We start from the raw sequence: 25660 nt of genomic DNA, 5'->3' as shown, positions 1-25660 counted from the left end.
GACGACTGTTAAGGACAAAGTAAGGTGACAGCATCAGGGACAGAGAAGAAAGTGGATAAGAAGGTGCGGTGGGAGGGGCCCCGGCTGCTGGGCCAATGGAGGAGCAAGCTCTGGGGAGAAGCCCCAGGCGCACTGGTGTCATCCATGTCTGCAAACACCGTCTTCCCAGCAACCACCCACAAGAGGCCAGCACTGCCCCGCGCTCACAGAGCTGGTGACATAAACGTGGCCCGCGTCTTATGTAGAAGATGTGAACTGCTGCCAGAGCACCGAAGCGGGCTGACTGTCCCCAGACATGTCCCCATGCTGCCAAGGTCGCCGGGTCCGCAGATCGAGGGGCCCACACAGGGAACATGGGAAGCAGACCGCAGATTTAGACAAGGTGGCCAGAGAAATGGGTGAATGAGAAGAGGGCCAGGACAGAGCCCTGCCATCCAGGGGGCCACAGAGAGCCTGGGGACATCAGGAGGCAGAAAACCAGGGGCGACGGAGCGATTTGGGACGCGCAGACCACAGAGCCCCGAGCAGGAGCGTGGGCAGGAGTTGGGCCTCGGTGGCCAAGCGGGGAGGGCCCACAAGGACAGACCTCGGGGAAGTGAGGGATGAGAGGCTGCATGAACTGGAGCAAGTATAGATTCGACGTTTTTTGTTTTTGTGTCATTTCTGTTTCAGAAATAGATTTTGAGAATTTTGGAGGTTAAAGAGAGAAACCCAACAAAGTACAACTGGGCTCTGCAAATTCTCTGTAAGGGCCCAAGAGTCAGCATTTTAGGCTGTGGGCCACACGGCCTCTGGGCGGCCACTCCTGCCACAGCAGCACAGCAGCCACAGAACGAGCAAGCCAGTGTGTGTGGCTGTGTGCCAATAAAGCTTTATTTGTAAAAACAAGCGGTGGGCTGGATTTGGCCAAGGGCCATAGTTTGTCCAACCCTGGAGCAGAAGGACATGAACAGGAGGAGGGAGGAAGCAAAGCTCCTGAGGACAGGCTGAAGAATCCAAGCTCAGCAAACCTGTGCCCCTGAGGTGGGCACAGCACACGGGATGGAGGAAGGAGCTCAGAGGAGAACGCCTGCAGCCCAGGGCAGGGGTGCCAGAAGGTGGGAGCCCGGTTCCCGGAGGGAGGCCTTGAAGCCGCTGAGCAGCACCAAGGCACAGAAGTGCCACCGCCCCGAGCCCCTGTGGGACTTCATAGGCCACGAGCACATGCCTGGCGGGACAGGACAGCATCCCGCGGCACTGTGGGATCTCCGAGGCTTAGACCACCCACTTCAGAATCTCATACTGTCTGGTGGCTCTGGTATGTGGAGAAGACAGGCGCAGGGCTTAACTAGCGCCCTCCACGCTCTGCTCTGCACAGAGCCCGGCCGTCCTGCTCACGGGGCCAGCTGCGCTAGCTGGTCAGGAGGGCGGACTCCACGCGGGCAGCCTGCGGCCTTCACTTCCTGACTCTGAAATGAAATGACCTGAGTGGACGTGGTGATCGGAGCCCTGGTCACTTCTCACAGAGATGCTGAAGGACGTTTGTGAGCCTGAGGCTCGGCATGGAGATGGCCGTGGCTACAGCAAACGCTCCAGACTCAGGTCACCAGGGTTCAAATCTGACTCCGACCAGGTCTGAAGGTCCCCACACACCTGCCACATGAGAATAAGACCACAGGCGCGGGCACAGAGCACGGCAGCAGCAGGTGGCGAGGTCCATGGGCCTGTGGCCGTCCGTCCCTGTAACCACAAGTTGTCCTACAGACATGTTCTCACCCAACCCATCAGACAAGTGCCGGTGGCACAGGAAGAAGCCTGCTGTCTGGATGTGACCTGACGAGGTCCATTTCATACAAGACACATTCGCTTGTTTGTAGACGACATGGGATCCATCATGTGAAGCAGGAAATATTCAAGCCACAGCCACACAAGCAGCAACCAGTCTGTCCTGTCCTGACGCCCCGACAGCAGGTGCTGCCTGGACTCCCTGCACAGAGACGCCAACTCGACAGTGCCTGGACCCTGCTTATACCCCAGCAGGAGGGCCTGGCCAGCAACAGAGCCTCCTGCTCGGGCCCGAATCCTACATGGGTGCTCCCTGGGGGGGCTGCTCCTACCGCTTCATTCCCTGCTCTAGTGACACCACCCCAGCAACATCTTCCTGTCATCAAAATAAACCCGGCTAGAAAGCCTCTTCATTTAATTGAAGAAGCCCAACTTCTGGGACTCTTTTAACTTTACCTTTTTCTTAACTGTTAATTATATAAAACTGGAAACATAAAAGTTGAGAAAATAATAAGTGAACCTGACATCCACTACCCAGCTTCCCCTGACCACTCTCGCATTGCCTGCCTGCCCGCCCATTTTCCAAAACACTGTCCTTTATCCCTTGGCACCCTCATCACAAACGGCAAAACTGAAACCACTTTCCCGCCTAAAATGCACCAATGACGAGGTTGCTCCCGCGGGCGACGTGAGAAGGGCTGCACTGCAGCGTGATACGTACGGATTCCCCATGAGGACCTCGGGCGCACAGTACTCGATCGTTCCACAGAACGTGTAGAACAGTTTGCCCCTTTCCAGGTAGGCAGCGGAGCCGAAGTCTATAAGCTTAATCGTGAAGTCCTCGGCGATGACGATGTTCTCGTCCTTGATGTCCCGATGGATGACGCTCTTCGAGCGCAGGTACCCCACTGCCGACACCAGCTGAAACCAGGGGCACAGGGGGCTTTTAATAGGCAATTCAAGTAAGATGCACTTCAAGTAAGGGCTGACAAGAAGAATGGACAGAACAGCAACAGGAAAAGAAGGAGTTCCCTAACTCATAGTGAAGTTGTGACAGGAAAGGCCTCTGGTGCTGCAGACGTGGCCCAATGACGGGAAGCAAGGTGGTGCCAGGCAGTGCCAGGTGGTGCGCTCACTGCAGCCGGCACACACCTCCCCACAAACCGGCAACATGGACATGTGAGTCTTCAAAATCACATTACTATTATTATTATTATTATTATTATTATTATTATTATTATTTGTGATGAAGACAACATAAGATCTACCCGCTCGGAACATTTTTAAGTCTACAGCCCAGCGTCGTTCGCTGCAAGAGCCAGAATGGCAGCACAGCAGACCTCGAGGGCTTACTCACCTAGCACAGCTGAGACCGCACTCTTTCACTACCCCCACTTCTCCGTCCCCCAGATAAATAAGCTACTCTTAAGTCCTGTCTGTGCCACTGACGGAAACCTCGCAGCAGACATTCACTCACCCTGCAACACGTGCCACGACAGCACAGTTATAAGGACAGAGAGACCACAACAGAAGCTGCAAAGACATGTGGTGGCTGTTTCGTGAGGGTGGGCCGGGTGCTAACTGGGAAGCAGCCCTAGGGAAAGCCTGGTCCGGCACCCTCGGCTCACGGAGCTCACACAGCAGCCTGGGAGCCCGGTCTCCAAACGCCGACTTCCGGCTCTCGCAGCGGGGAGAGCGGCTTCTGCTCCAGGCGCGCCCCCCTTTGTAGTTAAGAAACCTGATGGAACCTTCAGGTTCCCATTAATGTGTGGTTTGTTTCCCGCTGGACCCTGTGCGCTAGCTGCCAGGAGAGCAGTTCACAGGCCCCAGCCCCCCGCCAGGGGGCAGGCAACACACTGCTGACTGGCACCATATGTGCACACGTTTCCAGATGATGATAGTTCTATAAAACTGTGAACCCATACTTACACATAATAACACCTAGGACATGTACAGATTCACAAAGAGACTACAAATACTTCTTGCAAAAATTGTAAAGTAGTGAACACTTGTCAGCCCCAGAATGAACGTTAGCCAGCAGCTTTAAGTGTTACATCAGACACTCTTTTCACCAGGAAGATTTCAGAAACAAATCTTTGCCAGAAGTAAAGCAGACAAGCATGCAACCTTCCAAAGCAGGAAGAGGGAGAGATGACCTTCTTCTGGCAGAGCTATGACGCCTGAAACTTGTAAGTAGGTGCCTCAGAAACTTAATTTCAGATACCCAATAACTTCTGGGAGTTTAGAGCTTTGAGAAAGAAATGTCACTTTAGGAAAGCTGTCATTAGAAAATGAGTCGCCTCCAGGAAACAGTCCAAGAGCAAACCTGTGACTTGTTCCCTTCAGGGAGCTCTCTGATTTAACCCAACAGCCTCACGATGTCAGCACTAGAACAACCCCTGCTGCATGGATCGGTGATGATTTCCTGCTGGTAGACAAGGGCCAGGTCAGACACAGAGGTCTCGGAGCCCAGACTGAAAGCTTTGCTGGCTAATGTTGAGGTTGGTGGGGATCCTCTACGTATAGAAACAAACTTTGATCATGAACCCGCCTCCCAGTTGTTTCAGGATGGCATCTGGCCTCCCCCATCCATCCAGCTTCACTTTCTCTACTTCGACCAGAGAATTCTCTCCTCAAAATACCTTTCTTATTCCAAAAACCCCAAACCTGAAGGCTAGATCCAGCTAAATCCACACTCAGAGAGGGGACCGAATGTGAACACCATCTCTGCAGCCGCTGGTACCTGTGCCCAGCCTGCGCTCACCTGTCGGAAGATGTAACTCGCCAGCGGCTCGTCCAAGCTGGGATGGCAGTCGATGAATGAGAAGAGGTCCAGGCCAGAGCCATGCTTCTCCATCACCAGCTGAAAGAACCCTTGGTTCTCAAATACGTCCAAGACCTGGTAAGAGACAGAGCTTGGTCCAGCACTGCTGAGGCATCTTCCGACCACGTTGAAGGCACTTCCCGTGAGCAGTGCAGGGCGTCGCGGGTGAGAACACCACCTCACCTTGATGATGTTGGCGTGCTCCACCCTGGACAGAATCGCTATCTCTAACGTGACTCTTCCAAGTGTGGGGTCCTCGATCCAACAATCCTCCAAAACCTTGTCCTTTCTAATGAACTTCACCACCACCTACGAGGAAGGCAGAGGGAAGAATAGCTGAGACCATCCTCCATCCACATCGGACCAGGTGCCCTGCTGGCTCCCGGCATTAGCCGGAAGCTCCACGTATCCCTCCCTGAGTCCCAGGCTGTGAAAGGCACTGACGACAAGCCCTGGCAGCACCAGGATACAGTAGCTGCTGTTGGTAAATGAGGGGCTGGACTGGCATGGGAGCCTGGGGGCTGAGCAGCACAGCCGCTGATGGAAAGACGCCCTAGAAAACCTCGGAGTGGGCGCTCCCCAGAACACCCTGCATCACCCCAATTTCTCCACCGAGGACTAAATGTCCTGACCACGAACATGAGACAAGAGGCCTGAAAACTAGAAACTAAATAAAAAGTGTCATCTGGTCCTGAGAACGAGTCAGAGCTCAATGAGGGTGACGGACACAAGATAAACGTAAAAGTGATGTGAGTACAATTAATGATGGTCAACCAGAAAGTGTAACGGAAAAGAGATGGTGCTTGTAATGGAAATAAACACTGGAGCTCGCTGGCCAGTAACCTTGTCTCTCAACACAATACTGGCAACCAGGTGAGTGCTGGGCACGCGGCTGAAGGAGCAACACGGCAGGGTGACCACAGGCAGGACCAAGGGCCAGGCCTGCATGCACTTCAGCGAGACCCTGAACGAGGTGACGGAAGGCCCCGCCCTCAGGGAGCTCACGGTCTCCTGGGGAGAGGGTGCTTCGTGGGTCAGGGAGAGTGAATGCCAAGATGACGAAGGAGAGTAAAGGCGACTCCCAGAGGAGCCCGGGAAAGGCATGGAGGCCAAGCAGGATGGAGTGAAGGTTGTGAGGCCGTTGGAGCCGCAGCACAGAGCCTGGGGGAAGGAGCAGGAGGAACAGCTAGGAGCTTCTGCAATGTCCACTCCTTCTCCATAATCAAGAGGAAAAACGTGATGGCTTGGGTGCCAGCATGTGAGTGGTGACAACTGGACAAATTCTGAAGATCCTTCGAAGGGAGGGTCACCGTGATTGGACGGGCCAGATGAGAAATTCGAGAGAAAGCAAGAAGACGAGGTTGTCTCTGTGAGGGCAGGGTGAGTGAGGTGGGGCGGGACACGGCAGGAGCTCCAATTCAGACAGTGAAAGGGGAGATGTCTGCTGCCCATCCAGCGTCCAGCATAAGCAGACAGGAAGGGAGGCTTCCTGCGAGCGCCAGCACACACCAAAGGGGAGCGTAGGGGAAAGCAGACAAGAATTAACAGAATTCTCTTAAGATGAAGAAAGCTTTAAAGACTCAGATCAAAGTCTTACTAAGTCTCAAGCAAGACACACACACACACAGAAATACATCCTGGTGAAACTTCTGAAATCCAAAGCTTAAAAAAAAAGAAGACCAAGAAGGAAAAAGAAAACAACAGGCTGTTAGCAGGAAAAGTCACTTCAAAATAATACTAGATGACAACAGACACAAGGTCTAAAAAGTCCTGAGAGGAAAAAGGCTTATCATTCTTTCTAGAAAAATTAGTACATTCTTTCTAGAAAAATTAGTGACAAATATATTCCAACAAATGAAACATAAACACAGGAAAGAGAAGAAACGGGATACAAAAATAATAGAGACTCAACAAAAAGACAATGAAAACTACAAAAACATTGTTGAAAGAAATCAAAGGCCTAAACAAATGGAAAGACACCCCATGCTCCTGGTTGACGAAACTCAACACTGTCAAGATGGCAAAACTCCCCAAACTGACCTACAGAGTAAGACACCCCAACTGTGAACTGTAGCTTAATCCTTAAAAGTCTGTTTCTGATTGGCTGCTTTACTTAATAATTTGTTGGCCTAATAATATGTAAATTAACATCTGTTTTCTGAAAGGCAAAAATACTCATGTGTTTCATTTTAATCCAACAGAACTTTGGGGCTTCTTTCTTCTTCCTTTAGGTACAAAGGTGTAAAGAAACACCTAGGGCCTATCGGATTCTGATCCAAACCAAAATGAGAAGATCTGACTCAGACAAATTAATGACAACAGCGAGAGTGGGAGCACATGACAGCAAGAGCAATACAGGTCACGAGGCCAAAGTATAAATGCTTTTATTATAAGGAACAGCTTAAAAATTACATTCAATCCAATAAGCTATAAAAATAGCAACATTAACTCATAGAAAGTACGAGAAAGGAAATTAAAAGAAAACAAAACGAATACTTGATGAATAAAATAGACAATTCTATGGCAAGTCTGGCAAAGAAAAGAGAGCGAACCTAAGATTTCAGACATTTGGACAGCCAAGGGGCCGCCATGCGCCACAGAAAACACCTCAGACGCAACACCACACGCGTGGGCATGCCGCCGCCGCCAGTCTCACCTAACTTTGACATAAAAATAAGAAACTTATGGATGAATATAAATGGGAAAAAGTCCCAAATAAAAATACTGGCAAACCAATTCAGCAACGCATTAAAAGCACGTAAGAGCAGACTGGAGGCCTGAGTCCAGGAGTGCGAGCTGACTGGTGACACCTTGTGTCAGGAAAAGAAACATGGGTATGACCATCTCAAAGATGCTGGAAAGACATTTGATAGAACAACACTCATTCTTTCAAAAAAGCATTCAGAGTGCTGAAAATAAAATGAAATATCCTCAAATGAAAGGTATCCTTCAAAAATAAAGGGGCAGCGAGGGAACAGCAGGAGACCGGTGGCACACCCGTCACTTTCCGGGTTCGGCAGGTCCTGCCAGGCGGCAGCAGGGAAGGCAAAGCAAGGGCGAGGAGACACAAACAGAAAAGGAGAGACAAGCATCATGACCAGCAGAGGGATGAGCGGTCATCTGAAAAGTCAGAAAGGACCCATGGGGACATCAGGAAAGCAGGAAGCCTGATGTGTGACCTGTGGGTCCAGACACGCAGCTGTGGTCAATTCCAGAGGAAGCGACTAGAAAATGCAATGGGGACGGGGGGGGGGGGGGCGGGGGGGGCAGGGCCCGCTTCCCTCCGAGCCAAAGCACCTCCTTGTTCTCTTCCCTGTCCACCGCGGTCCACACGAAGCCGAAGGCCCCGCTGCCCAGCAGGCTCAGCGTGCGGTACTTGTGCGAGTACGCACCCTCGCAGGCCGCCAGCCCGTCCAGCTCCCCAGCTTTGGGGGACTCCTCAAACCGTGGTTGGCTTCTGAGTGCCTGCAAACACGAGGAAAGTCTCGGGGACCACACGCCACCGACCGCAGGCGGCGCGCGTCCCCCCCCCCGTCCAGCCACCATGCCCCACGGCTGTGGGAAAAGCAGCACCTGCACCCTGCGGCTGCTCCTCCCAGGCGGCCTTGAGACGCGGTCCAAACTGGTACACGCATCAAAGCGTGTTTACACCCCACCCTGCACGTGGGGCACACACAGATTTAAAACCCCGCACGGGGCTAGTACGTACACAGGGCGTGAGGAGACAATGATCCAAAGCCACAAGCAGACCCTCTTCCCACCCCCAGGAGACAGAGAGGTGCTGCTGGGAGAACGCCCCACACAGAAAGGCCCAGCACGTTGCAGGTACCTACTTCCCCCACGCTAGGTCCAGGGAGTTCGCACACGGAGTGGCCGGTGCTGGGCCGGCTGGCCAGGAGCAGGCGGGTCCGTGGGCCTGGGGCTTGGGCGCCGTGCAGGTCTCTCACCAGCCAGCAGCAGAAGAGGGGCGCGGGGCCTTGGAGCTCCACTCGCTTCACCTCAAAGTGCACACCTGTAGGGGAAGGCAGAAGCACAGCCCCAGGATGAAAAAGCATGTGGCCCCAGACAGCACCGACACCACACAGAGCAGAGGGCATCGAGGCTTGGAGAAGGGGCAGCGTGGCGGGTAGGCAGGGAAAGGCCGAGCATGCCGGACCTCCACCTGACGTGGGGTCAGCAGCTCAGCGTGTCCACGGGGCAGCCGGAGGCCACGGGAAACACTGAAGAGGCACCTGCCAACTCACAAATGCCTGGAAAGCCGCCTTCTACATGCCCGACACAGGGGAGCCTCTGCCTCTGGGTGAAAGAACATGAACGGCTCCAATGGAAACATACACGTATGCGCCCGCTGTGGTTTTCAGACCCACATTAAACCACACTCGCTACGCACACATGGGTGTGCTTTCCACAGCATCCTGGGTATACGCCAAAACAAGCCTGGTTATCTTTTTTATGGGGGGGTTTACAGGTGAATTTATTATCTTCTTTTTGTTTATATTTTCTAATACTTCTACAAATGACACGTATTACTACTTTTCAGAAGTATTGCTGAAAAAAGCCTTTCTAATCAACACTACAAAATCAGCAATAAAGAAACAACTGGCTAAAATAACATGACCTGTTAAGAAATTAGGAAAATAAAAAGTGAAACAAATACAATCGACCTCAAAGGGGCAAGTGAAGCAGCCTGACCAGAAGGCCCTCTCAGAGCAAAGATTTTTAGAGCAGAGCAGCCTGAACTCCAAAAGCTCGTGAAGACCCGCCACGAACATTTCCCCTGCCCCTCAGTGTGACCCCAACACTGCGCCGTGGGACAGGGGCTCCACCCTTCCCGGGCACGCACACTGTAATCCTAATTTTTAAGAGGTCAGCTATAACTGCAGGATCTTCAATACTTCATTCCTGCCAAAACTAGTCAGGGGGTAAAGCCCCATGAGACCCGGGCCAAGGAGGGCCCGCTCCCCGCCAGGCTGTGCTCTAGACCCCGCCAGGACATACTCAGCAGCGAGCCATCCCGGTGGTAGCAGCTCCCCGCAAAGGTGCCCTCCTGGATCTTGCACTGCAGGCTGGTGGCCCCGGGCAACACCGAGCTCTCCTTTCTCACAGGAGTGGAGGTGACCTGGACGCTGTGCCTGGGCTCCTCTAACGGGCACGTGTCAACAGGGCCAGCTCCCAACGTGGGAACGATGCAGCCTGGACTCTCTCTGCCACTCACGCCGTCACGTTCCGAGGACAGCAAACAGATGTCGGACAGCTGGGTCCCATCGAGGCCCAGACAGCTCTCATGGAACCGCCAGCCTGCGCCAAGACTGCAATAGGCGCCTGTCAGCAGTAACAGCTCTCGGTCGTCCAGAACCTCTGACCTCTGCCTGTGCACAGAGCTCACGTCGGTATCGGAGCCCTGTAGCGGGGGAGAGGCCATCCCCGGGAGCTCAGACGAAGCGCAGGAACAATTCGAAGAGGTTCGGTCTGTCCGTTCACTGAAATAGAGTTCCTTGAGGTCCCAGGAGAATGAATTCCCACCGGCCTCGCGGGTCTGCACTGTGTCCAGGACGCTGGGCAGGTCTGTGGCGAGGGCGTAGCAGGCCGAGGAGCTGCCCGAGTGGCCTCTATAGAGCTGCCTGCCTCCCAGGTCACACAGCGACACAGGGGCGGAGAACGGGGGGCACTCAGCTGGGACCGGCCCGACGTAGGACACACCCAATGGTTCCCCAAAGCTCAATTTGGATAGCTGCTCCTTAATTAAGCAAGTCTGCAGCTCCTCCCTGTCATTCTGCGCTCCCAGCCACAGCTCCCCCACAGTAGGCATGGACGAGAGTCGCACCCCAGAGGGGATGGGGGCCAAGGCTAGGCTCCCCTGGGGCACACTCCGCTCACCCCCAGACTCAGGCTGTAGCATCGGGAGGCTGTCCCCAGCTGGCTGCCCCATGGAGTCACCCCGATGGTTTGAAACGCTGACCCTGCTCAAACCCGTCCATGCCAGCTGTGCTTCCTGGGGCAGGCCACACATTTCCAGACTCCTGCTCCTGGGATCACATGGGATCAGAGCTCCAGAGCCTCCACAGGGAACAAGTGGTCCCATATCCACGGAGTCGGGCCTGCTTCCTCCCAAAACGTCCTCTCTAAGGTTCTCTGTTGTTGTAGGCTCCTCCTTCTCCGAGATAGCGTTCCGCGGGTCCTCAGGCAACGACCGCTGGCTATGGGCTGGCAGGCTTTTTTCTGGGACATTCTGCTGGTTCTCAGACAATGGCCGCTGGCTATGGGCTGATGGGCTTCCTTCTGGGATATTTTGTGGGTCCTCGGACAATGACTGTTCCTGGGCTGGCGGGCTTCCTTCTGGGACACTGTCCACCCTGGGGATTGAAACACAATGACACAGTTACTTAGGAGTCACAGAAGAATCAAAAAGAAAGATCACAGGGACTTCCCCTCTGTTAGAGACAAGTACAAAGCATTTGACAACATGCATTTATAACAGAAAAAAAAAAACATAAATTTTGTAACAAAGTTAAAAAATAAAGCACTTACACACAGAGGACAACAGGCACAGTGTGATATTTCTGTACACACACATGTACACAGAGGACAACATGCAGTGTGACCCTATTAGTGTACACATGCGTGTGTAGACATGCGTGTACACAGGTGAGAACGTGCGGTGTGACCCTAATAGTGTACACGTGTGCACACATGTATGTACACAGATGAGAACATGCAGTGTGACCCTAGTGTACACGAGTGTGCACATATGCATGTATGCAGATGAGAACGTGCAGTGTGACCCTATTTGTGTTAAAGGAACAAGGGCAGTTGCACATGAGTATACACATGTATATTTTTATACTTAAGTGCACAGGATAATGGCCTAGAAAATTACAACTGCTTGCAGTAGTTCCCTCGGGAGGTTGGGAGATAGTCACAGGGACTTTTCCTTTTTACTATTTTCTTCTGTACTTTAAAACAGTACACACATTCATATATTACATATTTTAAAAATAACTTCAGAAAGACTGGAAAATATGACCATGTGGATAAATTTCCAGACACAACGATGAGCATAAGAAACCAGACATAAGGAAATGCATAGTTCAAGTTCAAGGGCAGCCCCTTGGCCCTGCATCCTGGCCCCAGCCAGGGCAGTGAGGGGTGCTGGGGGGTGCTGGGGCCTGGGCCAAGGCACATGCACCCCAGGGTGTGGCATGTTACTGCACGCTATGCATCACGCATCGGAGATCTTTAGGAGACAAAACTGGTTGAAAACACACCAAATGCACAACAGCACTGTGATAACTCAACCCTGGATTCTTTTGTTTCTACTTTTCTAAATTTTCCAAATTTTCTAATACGAACTTCCTTTAGTCTAAATAGAATACTTTGTTATTTGAACATGCATAAAGAGAACAGATTCAAGTGATTTTAAAAATGAGCAAGTTATGCTTACATCAGTTCCCTGGAACCTGCCTAAACATTTCCTTACAGGTAAAATGGGGGCTGTCCCAGAGGCCACTGGGACACCAGGTAACACGGGAGGTTCCTGACCTTCAGTACACCCGCACGTTCCACAGAGGACTTACTCCAGAGTGGGTGGAGACGGAAGAGAAGCAGGGAGATGGCCTCCGGTGTCCACTTGAGCCCGGAACAGAGTGACGGCTTCTTGGCTTCCCACTGGCTTTAGAGTCGCATCTTGTGGCAGTATGTGGTCACCAGCAAGCACTTCATTAACCCCTGGATCTAGCAGGAACAGCAAAACAGAGTATTTTTCATCTTCAGGCACCCCCTGCCGAGACAGACCTCCTTATTTCCCTGAGACTCAGGCACACGGGGCAGGGGCCGACCTCACGCACTGAAGTCCGTCAGCCATGTTCACAGCGTGTCCCGGATCCGGCCACCTCCCACCACGCAGCGGGCCCCAGCCTAGGCCAGCACCCTCTGTCCTGAGCCGCGCACCCGGCAGGATAAAGCCACTAACACCGGAGTCAGAACAGGGCCCTCATCTTCCCACAGCCCTCCAAGGGCTCCACTGACTGCGGGGAGAAGCCACAGTCCCCAAGATGACCCCCACGGCCCTGCGGCCTGACTGCTGCTCCCCGCACCTCCCCGGGCCTCTCCAGCCTGGCCCTGGCCTACAGCTACTCCCTCTCCTCAGAATGACACCCCTGCCACCTGGGGCCTCTGCTAAAAGCCGCCTTCCCAGGTGGCTCTTCCTAGGCCCTGGGCCGAGGTCGGACATCCTCCTGAGCGCTGCTCCCTCCTACACTTCACACCTATACTGTGTGTCACCTACTTCCCACCAGCTCCACAGGGCTGGCCTAGCACACAGCAGGTTAAGCGGGTCAGAGGGGTGAGACGGCTCTTATTAGCCAGCAGTCCGATGAAGGAGGCTCTAGAAAGAATCGTAGCCCCTGGCTGACGGGAGGCCAGGCTGGCACCATCCCTCCAGTGCATTTGGCAACAGCTAGCAAAAGCACGCATGTCCACACACCCAGAAACGCCACTTCTCAGGATGTGCCCTGAGCACACAATGAAGGACAGAACTTTTGTGATTCCCTCCCCCCGCAATTTTCTACAAAGAACATCGACTACACATAAATGTTCTGGAATTCTGGAAAAAGAGAGAGAAAAACAGTGGGGGAAACACTTGAGGAAGGACCGTCTTCACAGATGGAAAAACCCAAACATGATGAAGAAAATCCCATGTTAGAAACGTCATCTGAAGAGTAAGCAACCTAACAAAGCACCTTTGAAAGCAAAACGCCTCAATCCAACTTGTAATGGCCCCAAAGAGACATTGTGGGGCGGAGCTGCGTCTCCCGGCCACAAACATGGGGTCACGTGCTGACGAAATGTCACACAGCGTCCAGAACAATGAACACCAATCATATCGTAGTGACATCGTCCCCTCAGTGGCTGTTATTAAATCCACGGTGTGCTGACTCACACACCAAGCCTCTTCCCGCACTTGTCCTCAGCTCACAGCACACAAACAACCCTTAGCTGGCCAGGTGCCCACAGTGTCGCAAGAGTGCCATCTCGTCCCATGCCCTGATGTGGCTGCTCGGGCTGTCTCGTCTCACTGCCTGACCCTCCCACAGGAGAGACATCGGGGACGCCAACCTATGGAGCCCGGGCGCAGCTGGGAGCACCCGAGTCACCAGAAACGTGGGCACCAAGGGGGCTCCGAGGTGGCCCTGCTCCTTCTCAGGAGCCCAGAGCCAGAGCAGGGTCCCTTCAGGGCGGAAGTGCGTCACCTACCACAGTGCCTAAGAGGCTCACGTCCTGGGTGGGGCCTCAGCACATGTGTGGGAATAATCTTAAATGTCACAAGTACAGGGGTAACCAACACAAAAAAGCAATCCTGCTGCCCAGACAGCAGTTACCCTGAGATGCCACATCAGTTTAGCCTTTGACCAGGCAGAACCACGGAGACTTACAAGACTGCCAGTTAGCCACCTGCGTCCTTGACCGAGGACCGCGGGGACGTACCCTGGGGCGGCTCCAGTCCCCCTATCGCTGCAAGCACCTCAGTGGGACACACTCATGTCCCAGCCCCTGGAACACCACACCCATGCCCCAGTCCCTCCGGACCCCGCTGGAGGCATGGGCGGGGGGTGGAGGGCAGGCGCCCTGGGAGAAGGCCGGGGCTCACCCTCAGCCTCGCCCGCTGGCTTCCAGCTCTGCCTGGGGTCCTCTGTCATCTCCCCAGGCCCAGTCCGGGTGCCCTCGTGTAGGCAATTGACCAGGCCTCGCGGTGGAACGGGGCTGGAGCTGTCATACGCAACGTCCATGTAGCGGTAGAAACCAGGGATCAGGAAGGTGATGTGCTAGAAAACAAACCGCGGCACTCAGAGCCCGGAGAATGCAGACCTCCCTGGACCACCAGCGTCCTGGGAGGCAATGACAGCAAGTGGCCAGTCTCTGGGCATGCCATCCCTCCCGGGGCGGGGGACCAGCCTCAAACTCCTTTGACAGGCCCAAAGCACCTGATGGTCAGCATGGAATTCGTGACTTTTCCCTTTTCTTGTGAAAAGATAAAATGAACACACTCTGACGCTACTTATTCCGACATCTACACGTCCTCCGAGCAGATAGGCATCTGGCCTTTGCTCCACGTCCTCCTCAGGCCTGGGAGCCCGTTTGCAACCTTCTCATTTGGTCCCCGGAGAGTGCTACGTGCCCTGGTATTAAAGGACAAAAGGACCTCGGGCAGGCAGTTGACCCGGGGTCCAGCAGGGGCCCCCACCCGCTGGCCGTGGCCTCAGCGTAACAGTCGCGGGGCCAGGAGCTGCAAGGGCAGACGCTTTCCCTGAACTGCGTGTTTCCACCCCCACGTGGCCCTTGGCTGCGCTGAGTGCAGAACACACTCCAGCTCCAGAGGGAGGCTGCGTCAGCCACACTCTCCCTGCAGAGACCTGCCTTCCTGAGTGTTCTTGCGGGAATCCTTCTCCGAAATCCACTAATGGCGTCTGTTAACTTCAGCGGAACTAAGTTTGCCTTAACTAAACTTTAGCTTCCTTGCATCTTAGTATTTCTAACACAGAACAGAGAGGGACATGTTTTTGGAAGCTCAAATGAGGTCACAAAGTTCTGACGGCTGTCACTGGGCCTGGGGTCTGCCCCAGCCTGAGTGACAAGAGGGGACGGACTTCCCCCTCTGCAGCAGCCCGTGGTGTACCAGGTGCTTCACCAAAGGCTTTGGGCAAATGCCAGGCCCTCCAGCCACCAAGTGGGGGGCTCAGGCTCCTCCCAGGGAGCCCAGGGCACTGCCGCCCACTGCGGAGGGGCATTCTGAGGCTGCCCGAGACGCTCACCCAGGTGTGGTGCCAGCGGGCCAGCTGAGCCACACCGAACAGAACAGGCTATCCCACTGAAGCTCAGCCCAAATGGCTATTTGGGACCAAGGCACTGTTGCTAAGTGCGCACTAAGTGCGTGGTGGTTTGCTTGCAGAAACTGACACAAGGCCGCTCGGCGGTCTCGGATGAGGAGAAAGGCGCAGTCACCACGCATGGCGGCCTGAGCCCTGGTGTACGAAGACCTCCACCTCCTCACAGTCAAGGGGCTGCAAGAAAGCTCAGGCCAGGGAACAGGGGGATAGAACACCTTCCTCCAATCCTGACCACGTGACAGGCCCCGCAGCGGCCTCCATCACCGTCAGGGGATGTGCGGACACGCCCCCACCTGGGGGTGCAGAACGAATGGCCACAGCTGTGACATACACCCTCGTCCAGTAACTCAGGCCAGACTCAGGATGGGGCTTGGAGGCAAGAGCCTGCCCCTCTCCTGGGATGGCTCTGGAGATGGTCCAGGGGGTCGAGTGCTTAATGCGGGGCTATGAGCAGGGAACTCCCCCTCGGGCCCCTGTTCACCCAAGGAAGCCAGCACGCTGGCCTGGAAGACACAGAAGCACAGTGCCTGGGACAAGCACATGCCCTCGGTGTGAGACTCGGACCAGCTCCCCACAGGGGGACGCAGCTGGCCACCCAGGGAGGCCCCACCTTGCCCAGAAGCTGAGACTTCCCATAACCGAACAGCATCAGAGCAAAGCTGTGGTTGATGCCATAGATGGTCCCGTCTGGCAGGAGGGTGATGAGACCGCTGATGGTGGAGAACGCCCAGACGGATGCCGCATAGCCCTGCGCGGGGGCCACCTGGCCGCCTTCCACATCCTCACTGCGGGGTGCACATTTCAGCTTCAAGCTCAGCGGGAAGGTGGTACCGTCCTTGGCTCTTCCGACAGACCTCTGAATCTTGAGATTCTGAAAGACAGACATGCACGGGGCTGACGGCAGCATCTCGGATTTGAGCCTCTGCTGCTTTAGACTGAAATCGGTGCTACGCGCGTCATGGGGGGGTCCCCCAGGACACCCAACCCCACACTGCTCTTCCTTCCTTCCTCAGTCTTCCCAGGGAAAGCAGAGGCCCGAGCAGGGCACCCAAATCCAGCCACGCGGGGCAGGCACTCAGCACTACCTGTGGAAGGTGCTCGCCAGGTGGAGGGAGCTGCACGGAAGGGATCAGGTCTGTGATACGCTGCCCAACCACCTCCTCCCCAGATGTGTAGCCGTGCAGGTGAGCAAAGAGACTGTCACACGACGTTATGGCTCCCTTGGAGGAAAAGCAATGTTAGTAAGCATCAGAGCAAGACCACTCGTGCTGCTCACACAGCGGAAATTCAAGAGGCACACAGGAGCTTGGGTCACATCGTCTTTCTCCTCCTGCCGGACGGCCTAAACCACTGACTTCTGGAGTCATCCCACAGAAGCCCAGCACACACAGACACTCACTGGTGAGAAGTACAGCCACCCAGCTACAGCTCACACCTGAGAGTTGTCTGCATGCCAGCCACCAGCCTGAGGATTTTACGTATGTAATTTTACTGAATTAAAACAATTCTATGATTTTACAGATGAGGAAACTGAGGCATGGAGAGTGGGTTTCTGGCCCCAGTACACAAATACTAACGGGCTCAGCAGACGGGGGCTGACCCTCCAGAACCCTCACACTGCTTTCTGCCCCAAAGCCCACGGCAGGGGAGGGGATGCGTGGCCAGGCTGTGAGGAGCTGAGACCAGAACACAAACTCACATCGCTCTGGAAGGCCACCCAGGCCGAGACCCTGTCCACGGGCTCCAGCACAACCACGCAGCACCGGCCGTGCTCCTGCTTCACGCCCTTCATCCACACAGACACTGGGGTCTTGTCCCCACTGCGGCTCAGGACATCCACCTGCGGACACGAACAGGCTCGCCCTGTGCCCCGCAGCGCCTGGCCGCCAGGGCCCAGACTCCAGGCTCGTGGGCGTTTGCAAGCTCTGCCCACCCGCCTCACATTCCGGAAAGTCTCCAGAATGCAGACACTGAACCTTACAGCCTCTGAGTGAACATTCTAGCAGAAGGGCACATTTTAACCAGTGGTTTTAAAGCAGCATACACAGTACAAGCTAACGTCTCACTTCTCAGTAGTCAGTCCCTTGGATGGGTAATTTTTCGGGTAATTTAACTCCTTCCTGAGGCTCAGGGCTCAGCATCTAACAAGCCCTTCAATCTGTCAGTGTCCAGGCTGGACACGTGCACGGCAGGAGGATCAGAGCTCCAGGAAGCCCTTCCAGCCTCGCCAGCCCCCCGACCCAACGTGAAGCAGTAGAATCCTCTTTCTTTTTCAGGAATCTGTGGGGCGCCCTGCAGGTTTGCAAACGCTAGTCGAGCTTCTCCCTCCCAGTAGTGCCAGGCCGGCGGCAACACCGCTTCTGCTTCCGGGATAACGCAGCCACTCCCCAAGACGACGGGCGGAGGGGCGGGGGAGACGGCGCCCACATTGACTGGCCCGCGGTCAGGCCCACACTCACCACCGTGCCGAACACCACGGCGGCACGGCCATCGGCCTCCACGTGCTCCTCGCTCAGGGCTTCTACCACGTCGGAGTCTGGCTTCAGGAAGAACCGCGTGAGCTTCTGGCCGATCAGGTCGCGGCTGCTATACCCCAGGAGCTGGCATGCATTGTCGTTGGCGACCAGGATCTGAGGGTTGCAGAGGGCAGGCACTGCGTCACCAGCACCATCTCTGCCTCCCAGGAATGGCGAGGAGGTGGCGCGGGCACCGGTGGGCAAGGCCCAGAGGCCCCACCTCTCCCCAACTCTCGGCAGTGGGGAGGCTCCCAACAGTGCCACCCATGGAAATCAGAACACCCACCAGTGAGTGCATCACACCGCACACCCTTCACCTGCCATGGTGGGCGAGCGTATCATGAAGACCCGGTGAGGCAGACATGGGCTTTACACCACACTTCCTGCCCATCTAACAATTCAGTTCTGTGTTTGTAAACGTGCACTGTGCTAGCGCATTTCATTCAAATATCAAAATCCATTCTTATTTGAGTTGTAACAACACTGTAGCAAGCATGAGTAAATAACAGGCTTCATCCCTCCCTTGAATCTCTATCTCGACAACAGGAGTGTTTGCTTTGACATTTAGGTCTCCAAATTCCTATCTCTTTTGTTACTGCACAGGTAAAACCAGATGGTTTTCACTTAAAATGCAGATTCCTTGGTTCAAGGTAACAGTTTGAAGGCACAGACCCCAAAGCCACGGCTGCGGCACAAAGCGATGCACTTACCTCTGAGGTCTTGGCGTCCACAGTGAAGATAGCCTTGTTCGGGTTGCCTGTGGGGGCGGGCAGCAGGGGCGTGTTGCAGCCCGAGGACAGGCCACGCAGCAGGGAGCAGCAGGACGTGCTGCCCAGGGACGTGGCCAGGTCCACCTGCTCGGCCGCAGCCAGACAGTGCAGTGTGCCTGTGCAAATATTTTGGGCAGCCAATGACGACAGGCAGTAGGAGCTCCATCTGTCTTCTGGAAAGAAAAGGAAAGGAAGCTGCAGACCTGGGGCCGCCAGGAGCTGGCTTCTGAAATACACGAAGCACACGGCCCTCGCCCAACTCCTGCAAAAGAATCCAATGGTTCAATGCACCTGCAGAGGTGCTTCCTGCTCTAACTGTGTGCCCCACAAGTCCCCGGGCCCACCTACACCGCCACCAGGGGCTCCACAGCCACGAAGAGCCACGTCCCCTCAGAGCTCAAACTGCTGTGTAAATGACACTCTGAGGTCCCCTACCGCCCACCCAGCCACGGGGCGCTCTCCTGTGCCCACCATTCCACGACCCAGAGCCCAGCTACTGTCCTGTCACTTGTTCCTGTGCTGCCTGCCTCCTCCACTCCCTGCCTCCATGCCGCCATGGCCACCCCTCACCTCCAGAAGACCTGTTCCCGGCCACCATCCAGGCCCACGGATTCCCAGGCATTCCCGGCACCCCTGCAGGTGCACTGGGCCTCCTCACCACCTGGCTGCGCCCAGCAGGGCACCCTGTCCCTCCACCTTCCGACCTCTCACCACTGGGGACTGGCTCAGCCTCCCTCTGCTGCACACCGTCTACGGGGGGCGGGGGGGCTTTAACTACACCCCACCTGGCAGTGTGCTGCCAGCTCCTCTCACTCCTCCCCAGGCCCAGCTGCCTGATCCCCTCTTCCCCATCTCAGAAATGTCAGCTCCATCCTTCTAGCGGCTCAGAAACCAAACAAACCTGAGTCACCCTCCTGTCCCCTGTGGGTCCTTCGGTGAGGAGTCCCTGACTTCCTTAGTTCGGGGCCTCACCCGGACCAGAAATCACATGGCTGCTGGCCCAGTGCTCCTCTCCGCAGGCAGCTGGTCCCAAGGAACGGGCAGTGCGACCCCAGCTCGGCCTCTGCTGCCGACAGTGACCCGTCCCTGGGCCAGCCTGGTGCCTGGCTGAAGCCCACGCTCCTGAGGGGCTGCCTGCCTGCCTCACGACCCTGCAGCGTCTCCAGCCCTCGCCACCAGCCCCTCGCACCCCCTGCAGGCAAGCTCGGCGCCAGGCCCTCTGCTGTCAAACTGCTCCTGTCCTGGAGACCAGACCCCCTGCCTCCCCTGCAGCCCTGTCCTCCGGCTCCAGGCACCCCTCTACTAGGCGGACAGGCTTCCTATTCTAGGCCCATCCAACTTCAAGTGTGTACCCCCTGCTGTCTCCTCAAGCACCCTGACAACGACCCCCTCAAAGGCAGGACAATACTTTCTTCCTCACTGTGTCTGGGCCCAGGGGTATCTGGACTCTAGGGGCACTGGCTGACTTGGAACAGTCAGTGGACAGTGGGCAGCGGGTACCCCCATTCCTGGCCTCCCCGGGGCAGCACCACCCACGTGGTAAGTGGGCTGCCCTCCACCTCCTCTCGTCTGTTCGTGTCCGGGGGGACACACGAGCCTGGAGTGCAGTTAGCAAGTATCGGCCGTGTGTCCCTCGTAATGCAGCCGACTCAGGACGGCGTCCCACACTCTGAAGTAACAAGTGACATTTTACTCTAATTCGACCCTGAAATATGGATGTGAATTCCAACGCTGCCTGAAAAGGAGTCTCATGCCTGAGAATTGCGCAGAGCAGACAGAGAAGAAGAGCGCCCTGCGGCCTCGTCCGCCTGCACACACCCAGCGCCTAAACCAAGGGCAGACATGAGCGATGGCACGTCTCACTGTCACCACTGACGCCCGCAAAGCCTAGAAGGAGGTCATCACCAGACAGCGTCATCTTGCTCTGGCAGAGTTTCGAAAGCCCATTCCTTCTGTTGAGGTGTCTGCGGGCCGAGGACAGGCCCCGGCACAAGCAGCTCCGGTCCCCTTCAAAGGCCGGCGAGCCTTTGTCGTCCATCGGGAGACGGTAGGCCGTGGGAGAGTTGTCAACTAGAAAACAAGGGGACCCTGTTCAACATCTGCAATGAGAGCACGTAAAGGCACGCTTACCAACCAGCTCTTCCCCCGGTGATGTTAGGCCCAACCCCCAACACATACACCCACTGCCATCGGGGTCAGAGCCCACCCGGGAGGGGAGTCGGTCGGACCACCACCAGATTAAAGGACCCCTTTCAGACACGTGTGTAGGAAGAGATGGAAAAGAGGGAAAAACAGACCAGAGTGGGCAAGGGCGTGAGGAAGACCAGAGCTGCCGGCCACACGGACTGAAACTGTTGTCAGGTCAAGAGGAACATTACCGATGCCACGAATCCAGTGGGTCAGACTAGCTGCACCCAGAACCACCCATGGAGCTTCCCAAACGATGGCAACATGAGATAAAGGCCAGGAGTCAGGAGATGGGCTCACACCAGAGATTTGTGTTTTTAACTTTTCATTTTTAGATACTTGTAGATTTGCATACAGATAGAAGGCAAAAATACAGAAAATCCCACATCACCTTCACCAAGTTTCCTCCCGTGGTGACATCTTGCATAACTGCAGCACAGAACCACTGCCCGGAGGCCTGGGCCAGGGGCTGGGGTAGAGTGCCCACCCGGAGCCTGCATGCCCTCCTTCAGACCACCTTCTAGATCTGCGGAACCCCTGAGTTCCCGGACCAAGGGCCTGGACCGCACTCCCAAGACCACCCGGGAGGCCTCTGCTCCTCACTGTCCTCCCACATCAGCACACACAGACCAAAGGACAGGCCATGGAGTGACCTCTGCAAGAAGAGCAAGCTTCAACAAGTAGGCGGGGGCACCCACACATGGGCACACAGCGCCCCTCCCAACACAGGATGGACCTGGGCTGCGAAGGAAAGGGGGCCAGGCCTTCCCATGCCACCACAGTCCAGCCCGCAATTCCAAGGAGACCCAACCCACCAGTTCTATCCTGGCTTCAAGGTCGTCATCAAGGTCTATCAGGACAGGAGGGCAGTGCCTTTCAGTCAACAGTTTGTGAACCATATACAATTCTGCATATGGCGAAAATAGTATGGGGTCAAACGGCATCCCTTATGACTACCATGTACAAAAATTTGTTCCAGGTTAATTTAAGAACAAAAGATAAAAGTTTTTAAAAAACTAAGACTAACAAGATAGTGGACCAGATAACTGAGCGGCCCTGCCTCTCAGAACAACTGGATCTCACCAACATACTGTTTCTATGGCATCTCTGAGCTGCCTGAAAGCAGGGACCCCAACACCAGACCTATCAGAGTGAGTCACACAGAGGAGACCAGAGAGCTACCCTACGGCTCCTAAAAGAAGCCAGGGACCTTCAAAGATGGTTAGGGTGGCCCGGCTTCAATAGCAGCCCCTGGAGCCTGGCAAAAGCAAGCCTCTCCAAAGCCACACATCCTAAACACAGGCCTGCCGTTTCCCAAAGATCAGGGCCAAGCAAGGATGCTCTCTTCCTATTAAACAGACCCGCAGACGAGCTTTCGTGAGTGATTATAGGCCGAAAACTCAAACCAGAGATGTAGGTACAAGAACATCAGCTACTAGAAATACCTGCATGTGTGGTTGAAAATAGACAAGATGAAGTCACAACGAAGAGCAAATAAGAATTTCTCAAAAACCAGCTAGATTGAAAGAAACAAGCTTTTAGAAGTGAAATTTTTAAAAATTGAGGATTTAAAAAAATATTTGGAATTAAAACTTTCCAACAAAGAAAATTCTAGGCCCAGATGGCCCCACTGGTGAATTCTATCAAATATTCAAGAAGGAAATATTATCAATACTGCACAAGCTCTCCCATAAATTAAAAAAGGAGAGAACGCATCCAACCCAGTTTTTGAGGCCACATCATTATCCTGATACTAAAACCAGACAAACACATTGCTGGAAAAGAAAATGACTGGCCAATAACTCTCATGAACATGGATGTAAAAATCCTCAACAAAATATTGGCAAATCCATCAAACAATACGTACAGAGTAATTAATATCCCACAACCAAGTGGGGCTGCCACAGGGATGAAAGGCTGGCTTAATGTTTGAAAGTCAACCAGTGTGACCCACCATGTGAAGAGGCTAAAGAAGCAAACTCATATTATCCCATCAATTGATGCAGAAAAAGCATTTGACAAGAGCCCACGCGCCTTCATGAGAAAAAACACTCAACAATTAGGAATTGAAACTTCCTCAACCTGCTGAAGGCGCACATGTGACAAACCTGCAGTTAGCAACACACCTGGTGGGGGGAGACTGAACACGCACTCCTGGGGTCAGGGGGCGGAAGCCACTCAAGCCTCTTCTATCCAGCACTGTCCTAGAAGTTCTAGCCAGGGCACACAGGCGAGAAAAAGAAATGACAGGCGCACACACGGGAAAGGAGGGAAACGACAGGAACACACATGGGAAAGGAGGGAAACAACAGGCACACACACCGGAAAGGAGGGAAACGACAGGCGCACACACCGGAAAGGAGGGAAACAACAGGCGCACACACCGGAAAGGAGGGAAACGACAGGCACACACACACCGGAAAAGAGGGCGTACAGCTGTCTCAAGTCACAGAAGACATAGAAAATCCTAAGGATTCATAAGAAGATTACCAACCCACTCTTTTAAAAAGGGGGTGGAGGATAAAGGTTTTAAACAGACAAAGAAGGCACACAAATCACGAAGAAGCACAGGAGAAAATGTTCGTCATCACTGTCACCAGGGAAATGCAAAGGAAGCCCGCAATGAGCTATCATGACAACCACCGGGGCAGCTAAAATGAGAGAGAATGGAAGTACAAAGGGTTGGTGAGGGGTGCAGAGCTGGGGCCCTCAGATTAGTGGTGGGGACACACATGGCACAAGCGTGCCACTTGCCCTAGGACACAGTGATTGCACTCCCAGCCATCTACCTAAGAGAAAGGAAAGCACGAGTCCACAGACTCCTATACGGATGCCAAGTACAGCATGACTGCAGCGAGCTGCAGCCTGGAAACCATCCAAACGCCCGTCATCAGGAGACCAGACATGCAGACTGAAGAGTATCCACACAAAGGCCTCATACGCAGCAGTGAAAGGGGATGCAGTGACACAAACAGCGTTGTGCATGAATCTCAGAACCGGCACACTTGATGCACGCTGGCACCAGACACAAAGACACCTCCTGTAGGGTCCCATTGACGCGAAACACCAGAAAATACAAACTTGATTTACAGGGACAGAAAGCAGAGCAGGACAGGGCCATGGTGGAGGATGGACTGAAAAAGAGCATAGAGCAAATTCTTAGGGTGGCGGAAATATTCTGACTGAACTGTGCTGTGACTACATATACATCTCGCTGAACTAAGTACAGACCATGAGAGCATTTTATTGTCCATAAATTACATCTCAATAAAGTTAACTTTTAATGTCAATGGGTGGGTAAAAGAGGCAGGTAGCTACAGCTGAAAAAAAATTAGTGAATTGGAAGATATTTTTGAATAAAGAGCCCAGAATGCAACAGAGAAACAAAAAAACAAAACTATGAGAGGAAAGTTAAGAGACGAAGATGAGGTAATCTAATTCGTAACTGGACAGAGAATGGAAAGGAAGAAACGTTTGAAGAGCTAAGAGTGGACAATCTTCGATAACAAAAGAAGAAACCCACCGATCCTGGACCCCGGCCGCACACTAGGTGTTGAGAATGTCTGCTCACAAAACGTGTCATAAAGAAAATGAGATAAGTCACAATGTGGGAGAAGATATTCACCACGTGAATAACCAACAGATAACTAATATCCAGGAGATTAAAAGGTCAATAATTTAAAATTTAAAAAATTTTAAAAGACACACAGCCCAATAGAAAAATGGACAAGAGACAGGAACAAGAATTTCTCAGAAAAGGAAACCCTCGCGGCCAACAAGCAAGCCTATGACAACAGGCTTCTCTGTTACCATAATCGTCACAATTTTATACCTCCTAAATCAGCAAAAATCAAGAATTCTAATGACACCAAACATCGATAAAGATGCGGCTCAAGGGGAATTCTAACAAATGAACCTCTTTAGGAAACAACTTAAGTCAAACATTTGCCTACTCTGACAGAAATTCCACTCTTACATTTATATTCTATAGAAATTCTTACACATGGGTAGCAAGTCAAACACAAGAATGTTCAGGACAGCATGGTTCACAATGTGAACAGAAAAAAAGAAAAAATAATAAACCTAAGCATTCAGCAGCAAGAAAATAGATTGTAAATTCTGTTATGAATTATAGAGTGAAAAAAAATTCTATGCACACTACAAGGATAAATGTTGGCCCTATAAAAAGTGAAAAAAACCAAGTTACAACAAACTATCAACAGTAAGGCTCCCTTTTTATAACCTCCCCCAATCTAAACAAATCCTTTAGGGTTACACCCACAAGTGATAAACTTCAGGCAGGAGGTTTCTTCTGTGGGTCCAGCAGCAACCTGGAATAGCACAGGGTCCCCTGGTTCCGAATTTGGGTGGTGAGTTTAAATGAGTTCACTTTACTGTCATGACTCATGACTAATATTGCATTTCTCCTTCTGTATGAATCAGCTAGTATACACTAAAATATTAAGATGTTTTATACAACCAACCTATAGACAAAGCACAGAAGACTTGACTAGTTTTGGACTACATTGTAAATGTTACAAAAGTTCACTTTGTAATATAACAAATGGGAGAGAAGGGAAGGTAATGTGAAGGGAGGATAAGGACAAGAAATGTCATCTTTCATGAAAACAAGTCAATAGTGCCGACAATTGATCAATCAAGAAGTGGATATGGGGGTGGCCGATGGCTCAGTTGGTTAGAGCAGCGAGCTCTCAA

At 53.5% G+C, this 25660-nt stretch overlaps 1 protein-coding gene across 6 annotated transcripts in view; it reads right to left on the bottom strand.

Moving 5' to 3' along the window:
- The window catches only part of PASK (PAS domain containing serine/threonine kinase), a 34729-nt gene that overhangs the window by 6450 nt on the left and 2619 nt on the right, over positions 1 to 25660 (bottom strand). For 3 of the 6 annotated variants that reach the window (XM_033111338.1, XM_033111334.1, XM_033111339.1), the window contains exons 2-16: positions 24026 to 24078; positions 20663 to 20827; positions 18698 to 18930; positions 17931 to 18101; positions 17171 to 17311; positions 16557 to 16691; positions 16082 to 16342; positions 14235 to 14409; positions 12163 to 12319; positions 9587 to 10941; positions 8422 to 8600; positions 7886 to 8053; positions 4772 to 4897; positions 4529 to 4663; positions 2486 to 2685 (exon numbers count right to left, since the gene is read on the bottom strand). In XM_033111338.1, the coding sequence (XP_032967229.1) occupies positions 2486 to 2685; positions 4529 to 4663; positions 4772 to 4897; positions 7886 to 8053; positions 8422 to 8600; positions 9587 to 10941; positions 12163 to 12319; positions 14235 to 14409; positions 16082 to 16342; positions 16557 to 16691; positions 17171 to 17311; positions 17931 to 18101; positions 18698 to 18930; positions 20663 to 20827; positions 24026 to 24065 (3641 nt within the window). In that variant the 5' untranslated portion in view covers positions 24066 to 24078. Of the gene's footprint in view, positions 1 to 2485; positions 2686 to 4528; positions 4664 to 4771; positions 4898 to 7885; positions 8054 to 8421; positions 8601 to 9586; positions 10942 to 12162; positions 12320 to 14234; positions 14410 to 16081; positions 16343 to 16556; positions 16692 to 17170; positions 17312 to 17930; positions 18102 to 18697; positions 18931 to 20662; positions 20857 to 24025; positions 24079 to 25660 lie in introns of all 6 variants that reach the window. The other 3 variants (XM_033111336.1, XM_033111335.1, XM_033111337.1) reach the window with 2 other exon arrangements.

This window comes from Rhinolophus ferrumequinum, chromosome 8 (assembly GCF_004115265.2).
Source record: "Rhinolophus ferrumequinum isolate MPI-CBG mRhiFer1 chromosome 8, mRhiFer1_v1.p, whole genome shotgun sequence".
NCBI lineage: Eukaryota > Metazoa > Chordata > Mammalia > Chiroptera > Rhinolophidae > Rhinolophus > Rhinolophus ferrumequinum.
This window is presented reverse-complemented; position numbering and strand designations above follow the sequence as displayed.